This window comes from Ylistrum balloti, unplaced genomic scaffold (genome assembly GCF_031769215.1).
Source record: "Ylistrum balloti isolate Yb309-2 unplaced genomic scaffold, AGI_CSIRO_Ybal_v1 Utg370700, whole genome shotgun sequence".
NCBI lineage: Eukaryota > Metazoa > Mollusca > Bivalvia > Pectinida > Pectinidae > Ylistrum > Ylistrum balloti.
In genome coordinates this window covers 494792-505458 of record NW_026782420.1, presented here as the reverse complement: position 1 = coordinate 505458, position 10667 = coordinate 494792, and the positions used below count along the sequence as shown (strand labels likewise).

Genomic DNA, 10667 nt, shown 5'->3' with positions numbered 1-10667 from the left:
ACTACAAAGTAGATTATCCCAGAACTACTAGTTCATCAGATTACATAGACTGTAGAACCAACTACAAAGTAGATTATCCCAGAACTACTAGTTCATCAGATTAATTAGACTTTAGAACCGACTACAAAGTAGATTATCCCAGAACTACTAGTTCATCAGATTACATGGACTGTAGAACCAACTACAAAGTAGATTATCCCAGAACTACTAGTTCATCAGATTACATAGACTGTAGAACCAACTACAAAGTAGATTATCCCAGAACTACTAGTTCATCAGATTACATAGACTGTAGAACCAACTACAAAGTAGATTATCCCAGAACTACTAGTTCATCAGATTACATGGACTGTAGAACCAACTACAAAGTAGATTATCCCAGAACTACTAGTTCTTCAGATTACATAGACTGTAGAACCAACTACAAAGTAGATTATCCCAGAACTACTAGTTCATCAGATTACATAGACTGTAGAACCAACTACAAAGTAAAGCATCTCAGAACTACTAGTTCATCAGATTACACGGACTGTAGAACCAACTACAAAGTAGATTATCCCAGAACTACTAGTTCATCAGATTAATTAGACTGTAGAACCAACTACAAAGTAGATTATCCCAGAACTACTAGTTCATCAGATTACATGTAGACTGTAGAACCAACTACAAAGTAGATTATCCCAGAACTACTAGTTCATCAGATTACATTAGACTGTAGAACCAACTACAAAGTAGATTAGAACTACTAGTTCATCAGATTAATTAGACTGTAGAACCAACTACAAAGTAGATTATCCCAGAACTACTAGTTCTTCAGATTAATTAGACTTTAGAACCAACTACAAAGTAGATTATCCCAGAACTACTAGTTCTTCAGATTAATTAGACTTTAGAACCAACTACAAAGTAGATTATCCCAGAACTACTAGTTCTTCAGATTACACGGACTGTAGAACCAACTACAAAGTAGATTATCCCAGAACTACTAGTTCTTCAGATTACATAGACTGTAGAACCAACTACAAAGTAGATTATCCCAGAACTACTAGTTCATCAGATTACATGGACTGTAGAACCAACTACAAAGTAGATTATCCCAGAACTACTAGTTCCAGATTACATTAGACTGTAGAACCAACTACAAAGTAGTTCCCAGAACTACTAGTTCAGATTACAGAACCAACTACAAAGACTGTAGAACCAACTACAAAGTAGATTATCCCAGAACTACTAGTTCTTCATCAGATTCATAGACTGTAGAACCAACTACAAAGTATTACATACTACTGTAGAACCAACTACACTGTAGAACCAACTACAAAGTAGATTATCCCAGAACTACTAGTTCATCAGATTACATGACTGTACCAACTACAAAGTAGATTATCCCAGAACTACTAGTTCATCAGATTACATAGACTGTAGAACCAACTACAAAGTAGATTATCCCAGAACTACTAGTTCTTCAGATTACATGGACTGTAGAACCAACTACAAAGTTCATCAAAGTAGGTCCAGATTACATCAGATTAGACTGTAGAACCAACTACAAAGTAGATTATCCCAGAACTACTAGTTCATCAGATTAATTAGACTTTAGAACCGACTACAAAGTAGATTATCCCAGAACTACTAGTTCTTCAGATTACATAGACTGTAGAACCAACTACAAAGTAGATTATCCCAGAACTACTAGTTCATCAGATTACATACAAAGTAGGTTCACTACAAAGTAGATTATCCAAACTACTAGTTCATCAGATTACATAGACTGTAGAACCAACTACAAAGTAGATTATCCCAGAACTACTAGTTCATCAGATTACATAGACTGACTGTAGAACCAACTACAAAGTATTACATAGACTGTAGAACCAACTACAAAGTAGATTATCCAGAACTACTAGTTCATCAGATTACATAGACTGTAGAACCAACTACAAAGTAGATTATCCCAGAACTACTAGTTCATCAGATTACATAGACTGTAGAACCAACTACAAAGTAGATTATCCCAGAACTACTAGTTCATCAGATTACATAGACTGTAGAACCAACTACAAAGTAGATTATCCCAGAACTACTAGTTCATCAGATTACATGGACTGTAGAACCAACTACAAAGTAGATTATCCCAGAACTACTAGTTCATCAGATTACATAGACTGTAGAACCAACTACAAAGTAGATTATCCCAGAACTACTAGTTCATCAGATTACATGGACTGTAGAACCAACTACAAAGTAGATTATCCCAGAACTACTAGTTCATCAGATTACATAGACTGTAGAACCAACTACAAAGTAGATTATCCCAGAACTACTAGTTCATCAGATTACATAGACTGTAGAACCAACTACAAAGTAGATTATCCCAGAACTACTAGTTCATCAGATTACATAGACTGTAGAACCAACTACAAAGTAGATTATCCCAGAACTACTAGTTCATCAGATTACATAGACTGTAGAACCAACTACAAAGTAAATTATCCCAGAACTACTAGTTCTTCAGATTACATAGACTGTAGAACCAACTACAAAGTAGATTATCCCAGAACTACTAGTTCATCAGATTACATAGACTGTAGAACCGACTACAAAGTAGATTATCCCAGAACTACTAGTACAAAGTCATCAGATTACATAGACTGTAGAACCAACTACAAAGTAAAGCATCTCAGAACTACTAGTTCATCAGATTACATGGACTGTAGAACCAACTACAAAGTAAATTATCCCAGAACTACTAGTTCATCAGATTAATTAGACTGTAGAACCAACTACAAAGTAGATTATCCCAGAACTACTAGTTCATCAGATTACATAGACTGTAGAACCAACTACAAAGTAGATTATCCCAGAACTACTAGTTCATCAGATTACATAGACTGTAGAACCAACTACAAAGTAGATTATCCCAGAACTACTAGTTCTTCAGATTACATAGACTGTAGAACCAACTACAAAGTAGATTATCCCAGAACTACTAGTTCATCAGATTACATGGATAGGGCAATATTCTGCTTTGAATTTAATATGTCTTCCCATCCCTGTCATACTCACGATATTGAACAAAAAACACACATTTGACACGAAAAATTACATATTCGATTATTTATCACCCAGTATGGTAGTTTTAGTTAGTAATACAAACAGTATATTATACACCGATCAATCGTATCTGTATCTATAATACAGTTGTCACAATTCATTCATCTCAACTACCACATATTTGTTTCATTTTAGTTTGCGGCAACCGAAATGAACGAACATATTTGATTTGCACTGTAACAGTGGTACATTAAGAGGTGTGATAAGGCAGAGTCCCATGGTTTGTACTGTAAACAGTGTTACATTAAGAGGTGTGATAAGGCAGGGTCCCATGGTTTGTACTGTAAACAGTGTTACATTAAGAGGTGTGATAAGGCAGAGTCCCATGGTTTGTACTGTAAACAGTGTTACATTAAGAGGAGTGATAAGGCAGAGTCCCATGGTCTGTACTGTAAACAGTGTTACATTAAGAGGAGTGATAAGGCAGAGTCCCATGGTTTGTACTGTAAACAGTGTTACATTAAGAGGTGTGATAAGGCAGGGTCCCATAGGTTTGTACTGTTAACAGTGTTACATTAAGAGGAGTGATAAGGCAGAGTCCCATGGTTTGTACTGTAAACAGTGTTACATTATTAAGAGGAGTGATAAGGCAGGGTCCCATGGTTTGTACTGTAAACAGTGGTACATTAAGAGGTGTGATAAGGCAGTGTCCCATGGTTTGTACTGTAAACAGTGGTACATGAAGAGGTGTGATAAGGCAGGGTCCCATGGTTTGTACTGTAAACAGTGGTACATGAAGAGGTGTGATAAGGCAGGGTCCCATGGTTTGTACTGTAAACAGTGGTACATTAAGAGGTGTGATAAGGCAGAGTCCCATGGTTTGTACTGTAAACAGTGTTACATTAAGAGGAGTGATAAGGCAGGGTCCCATGGTTTGTGCTGTAGACAGTGGTACATTAAGAGGTGTGATAAGGCAGAGTCCCATGGTTTGTACTGTAAACAGTGTTACATTAAGAGGAGTGATAAGGCAGGGTCCCATGGTTTGTACTGTAAACAGTGGTACATTAAGAGGTGTGATAAGGCAGGGTCCCATGGTTTGTACTGTAAACAGTGGTACATTAAGAGGTGTGATAAGGCAGGGTCCCATGGTTTGTACTGTAAACAGTGGTACATGAAGAGGTGTGATAAGGCAGGGTCCCATGGTTTGTACTGTAAACAGTGGTACATTAAGAGGTGTGATAAGGCAGAGTCCCATGGTTTGTACTGTAAACAGTGGTACATGAAGAGGTGTGATAAGGCAGGGTCCCATGGTTTGTACTGTAAACAGTGGTACATTAAGAGGTGTGATAAGGCAGAGTCCCATGGTTTGTACTGTAAACAGTGTTACATTAAGAGAAGTGATAAGGCAGGGTCCCATGGTTTGTGCTGTAGACAGTGGTACATTAACTTGTCTGTCGTTAGAAGTTTTTTGCAGTACTTTTCATTCCTTCACTTCACTTCTTACTTGTTGGGAAGGCTTTCCAAGCTTAAGGCTATTTCAAAATATTTACCACCTACTCTGAAAACAACAAAGGCGATATGTCTCGTCATATAAAGCGGTCTATTTGTGAAGACTTTGTCCGCTGCAAGTGTCAAAAACCGACATCAGTGTGACAGAACATCATATCCACAGAAACGGAGACAGAAACCGAGTGTAGTGGTCGGGCAAATGCTCTACTAGCGAAAATAACACATTACTTTGATTTCTGCAGTCATCTGCTTATTAACATTTCCAACATTATACTGCTAATAGTGACTCGAATTATTTTTGAAATCAGAACTTAAGTAAACACTACAATAGTACCGAAAACAATGATATGACGTCATCAACAAATGTGGATATTTAGCACCTCTTGATGTGTTGTAATAAATTTTTGAAAAACCTTCCGAAATATCTTTATAAAACACACAGACTGTATATAAATCGTAGATAATTGTTGTGTCATACTGATGTATAAGGTCATTGTGAGGTAGCATTTTAAAAAGTTACATGACACGAGATGTTAAGATTTGACCTTTCACAGCGATTTGAAGAATTCCTTGCGTGATTGCACATCGCTATGAGACATACTAGATATATAGAGGGTAACGTCATAAAGACTCTGCCATTTTCCTTGCCGTGGTCAAAATGGTCAAGTTATGATCCAATTCATCCTTCGTTCCGAGAACAATAACCGGAACGGATCTCCATAACAGTCAGAAACTACTACAACTGACAACGTTAGTGAAAATAGTCAAGTTCCACTCCAAGTCGAACTTTGGCAAAGATGGTATTTCCGCCTTGTAGTGGAATGGTTCCGTTGTCATAAGTTGATGAATTCAGAGTCTCGAGTGCTGTTTAGTTGACGTTTTGTAGCTTTCTTCCTTCTGAACCGGCCATTGTTACTATATATGGAGGGATATTCTACGTGACCTTAGGTGAAGATCCGAGGTGCGTGGTTCGACTCTCATTACTCGTGCAGGTTGGTATTTCTCAGGAAGCAGTTAAAAGGGACCAGTCTCTGTGCTGACGTGGTTGTGTCCTTGGGCTAGGCAATTTACTCTAATTGCCCCGCATGCGACGTGCCTCCTGGATGTTGTTCAATAGGATAGCCAACAGCTACTATAGTGTGAGTCCGCCTCAAAATGACCCTGATTGTTCACCGGTGATGACCCTAACAACCAAACACACTCCATACAGGCCATTGTCTCCCACATGTTGTCACTGTATCCAAGCAAGCAACTTCATTTCATAACTTTTTTAGCCTGTCTGGACGTTATGAAGGATACTGATACCACTTAAAGAAATAGGTATTTTTAATTGTTGATTTATGCAGTTAGAAGACCTTTCTATGTATATCATATGTATTTATTATTTTATATATTTGTATGGTTTGTATTGTCCTTACAAATACAATATATTACACAAATTGCATAAATATCATTATCACACTTTGAAGAAACTTTTTTCGAGGTTCGTAATTTTGACGAAATCACATATAGTGTGTGTTTTCTTTTAGTCATTGTTATTCATCAATCAATCAAGAAAATCCGCGGATTTCTATTGTTTGTGACCCTTTGCTACAAGTTTTAGCTATATTACATCAAAATCAAACAAAGAATTTTCCATAGCTGTACGAACCTTTATTGACTGTATAATTAACACACGTATCTACCGTGAGGTAATGAAATGGTAAATGAACACTTGTCTGTCCACTTTACTTTACACACGTATACATATCACTGTACATACGATATCAGTAACAAGTTACCTGAGAACATTGAAGGTCGATACGATAAACAAATATCACATAAATCACGAGATGGGCTAGTTAGGAAATTGTTTTCACGTGTAAAAATACATTTAATGGATATAGAACTACACGATAACTGAGAGAGAAACAGAATGATCTACTATTGACAAAAGCTAGCGAGATTCACCTATCAGGAAATCACTTTTAAAATATTATTCTCTTTTATTGGAGGTCCAGATAGGCATACTTTTCTTAAGTATAGACATTTTTGAGAGAGGTCAGTTGCTACTGTTAACTGCCGGTAAGGAAGCCGTCCATACGTTGTACTTACTACTGAGTCCACATACCAACTGTGGTTTTTATTTTATTCAACGTACAATATAAGCGATTGTCTATGAACATTAAAACAACAATACCAACAACAACAATAATACATCACTGTATTTTCACGATTAAGGTTCGAACTTAGTACTTTCAGTGAAACAAGTCTTGATAATAAAAGGCTGAAAAATACGCAAACTTGCGAAATGTGAATTGTGAATATAATATAATAATTTTCGTTTTTGAGATGATCTTCTATCAGAATGGGTCGATATATATATAGTTTGTTTGTTCGCACCTTTCTCCCTTGAACTGTCACACTAACACCCCAACCCCACTAAAAAAACAGTAATAATAATGATAATAATAAACACCTCGCAGTTTTAGATCCAATCCCAGTGTGACATCCATGTTTTATGTATGACCTTGAATTTCCCTAGACATGCAAAATACCTTTGTCATGCAAATACCATTCTTCAGAACACTGACATGATTAAACTTCAGAATAATCGGAAAATTTCCCAATTTCAAAAAATTATAAGCCTCTATTATGTTTCCATAGTTACGGTTCTGGAAACACCTGACGCGTTAAAATAAAGTCTTTGACCCAAGTACTGATGAGCTATGCTTGATTAAAATAAAAACTCTGTATAATGATCTGGTTATCATGGCAATAAAAATTATACCGAAAAACCTGCATGCGCATTGGCATATGGTCCCTAACATTCGGCGACCAGGGTTCGATTCTTTGACCGGAGATGAAAACTTGCTCGACGGCGGGTTTTCCTCGCGCACTTTAGTTTCCTTTCACATTTAGAATGCATATGGACGATACGCCCTCCAAACCACCAACACTGATTAATATAACTTTGTAGAACATTAATTGTGACTTCTTACAGTTTCGTCTCCGACGCTCGGCACGCGTGGATATTTCAAACAAATGCATGCTTGTTTAACTATCTACCCGTATGTCCTTTGTGATCACATACATTTTCGACACCTGGGTGTCTTGTACAGAATCCATCTGATGACCGTGTCCTTATTTGTTTTTGTTTGTCTTAAATTCGTATTTCGCATCCTGGCACCAAAGATCAACTGTTATCAATACCTTTTTCAGCCTTTCGGAGCGCAGGTAAATAAATCGAACGCAGATCTTGCTGAGCGTCAGGTCTTATAAATTCCCGGTCAATCAGCGGATAGACGTAAGTCGTCTCTTTTCCCATGATTGACGTCCTTTTATCAAAATCAAAAATCAAAAGTTGCAACGAGTTATTTCTAGGATCGTGTGCAACCTGTGAGCAATCTAAATCTGGAAGGTCCGCTGACATGACATGGTGGTTTTCCCGTCGATATACAATTGGCACCAAGATAAAAAGTTTTACATTGTATCTCTGTTTATCAATGAACCATCCTTTACGGTTATTGTGACCTGTAGGCCTTCTTTAACATTAAAACAATCCAAATTATTTACATGTATTCATTTTCTGTTAGTTTTCCTTCATCGTTTTTCGATTCACAAATTTCGTTAAACGTTACCGGCGTATTCGTTCCATTGCTGTTTGGTGGCACTGTCCTTTCGGGAGGCCTCCGAGAGTGTCCGTTTACCATCTCCGTGGCCGACATCCGAGTAGACGCCATGTGCGAGATGGTTGTTCCAAGTCGACGACTGATCTGTTTCCGGCGACAGATACAGATGATAGCGTGAAATCTTGCTCTGAACTTCTTACCACTGAGAAAATACAGATAGAAATTGATGGCGTGATTAAAATCGGATAGGACAAACACGAGCTGATAGAAGAGAAAATATCGGGCGTATTCGTGCAGGGTCGCGGTGTAATCCCAGTAGTTTTGAAAGATGAAAAAAACGCAATTTGGCATTGTAAGAATGACAAAAACCAAAGACACGGTGATCAACATAATCGTGATTTGCTGTTGTTGTTTCATTTTCTCAGTCATACGAGTTTTGTCGATCTTACTGATAACTCCCCGATGTCCTCGCTTGATGCCGACGATGATGAGGATGTTGAAGACCACAAGAATGATGAAAGGGATCAGGCTGTAAGCAGCGCCATCTATCCAGTACCATAACTTGGTCATAAAGTACTCAAATTCAGACCTGAACTGGCAATCCCATGAGTAGTAGTCGTCCCAAACCTCGAGGGTCGACCAGAAAAAGTGTAGATTGAGTCCTAAGAGTGGCACGGCTATCAGACCCATTACAAACATCGCGCGGGTTCGCGTACACAGCTCGGACACTTTCAGAGGTAGCCATATCGCCAGGAAACGCTCAATAGTCATGGCAACTAAGATCCAGTTGGCATAATGCATGAAGAATGTTCCAAAGAAAAACATGACTTTACAGCCGTTATGACCCATTTGTACATCGTGTAATGTCAGTTGGAGGTAAAGGATCTTCAAACCCAGGTTAATACTATCTACAACGGCCAGAACAACCATATACATGGATGATGACGTCAGTGGACGCATGTTACAAATCGTCACAACAGCGGCAAGGTTGCCTGGTAACCCGATGGCCACTATGACGTAAAGATAATATTTGTTAATGTATAGTGCAGCCCAGTATTCACCATAGTCGTATATCGATGGTCCCGAATTCGAACTAACAGTAGACGTTGTGTTGGAACCGGAAGTGATGTTATCAAAAAATATGGCTGACGATAAACTTGTGTTTGCCACGGAAGTGTTAGAAGCTTCTGTTGACATGTTCATAATCAGCGTTGGCAGCGTCTATCTGAGGACGAAAAAAAGACATTGTTATGGGCTTGAATGCAATTTCCTTGAGCGCTACTAAGTTAGATGGCATTATTTATATGGCTTTAATAACATTACTTGTTGTTATTTTTTCAATGGCCTTCGTATAAATCTTTCTTTTATTAAATTCCCCTCTCGTTTCATCGATTTTGATTGATATTTTCTTGTTTCTGTTATTGATTTTTAACAAACCATACCGCCTGATATCAGTGAATATACAATAGCCTTAGAACTCAATGTTTCTATACGGTTTAGACGTTTCCAAATCGAATACTTTATCTTAATTGACATCTCCTGCTTCCATAATCTGTTGGGTATTTACATGTAGCGTTTGATTTGACATGTAATGACGTGTCCCCAAGAATACGATTTCTATAAAAGATACTGACCGTTAACAGACAAACTTTCAACCCAAGAGTCCGAGAATGCAGGTTGAAATTTACAGTCGTCACAATGTTTTTATTGGGGAATATTGTCTTATGCTTGATATGAAGTTGGACGTGTTGATGCTTGTTAGTATGACTGGTAGTTCCGTTTTGTTACCCTTGTTTTCATTTGGGAACGTGACATTAATTAGTTTGACCAAGATTCACTTGGCTAGATGTCAGCATCTCATTCACGTAGTTCGACTGCTTTGTTTGAAAATAAGTTTTGGTCCATACCAACAGAAGAGGACAGCGAATCTGGTAGATGTGGATTGGTCGTCGTAACCTCCAGTGAAGTAGGGTCCCTTAAAACATCAAAGCATTCGTCTTTCTCCGACAAAACGTAAATCTGTAGAGAATTATACTCATTTATTTTCCGTGTTAAATGCAAATGCATTTTGTATACTGAAACAAAACTGTACTACAGCTTCTACTGCACAATGCACACAACCTACTGATGTAATGCTGAAACAATACTGCACTACAACTTCTACTGCACGGTACACACAACGTGCTGATGTAGGTGGGATATAGTAACATGTTATATACTGTACTACAGCTTCTACTGCACAGTGCACACAACCTACTGATGTAATGCTGAAACAATACTGCACTACAACTTCTACTGCACGGTACACACAACGTGCTGATGTAGGTGAGATATAGTGACATGTTATATACTGAAACAATACTGTACTACAACTTCTACTGCACGGTACACACAACGTGCTGATGCAGGTGAATTATAGTAACATGTTATATACTGTACTACAAATTCTACTGCACGGTACATACAACGTGCTGATGTAGGTGAGATATAGTG

At 37.9% G+C, this 10667-nt stretch overlaps 1 protein-coding gene across 1 annotated transcript; it reads right to left on the bottom strand.

Moving 5' to 3' along the window:
* Positions 1-8114: 8114 nt before the first annotated feature.
* LOC132557617 (thyrotropin-releasing hormone receptor-like) lies at positions 8115-9377 on the bottom strand. The gene has a single exon (XM_060222125.1). It carries the CDS (start codon positions 9375-9377, stop codon positions 8115-8117), a length of 1263 nt encoding a protein of 420 aa, XP_060078108.1.
* Positions 9378-10667: the final 1290 nt, after the last annotated feature.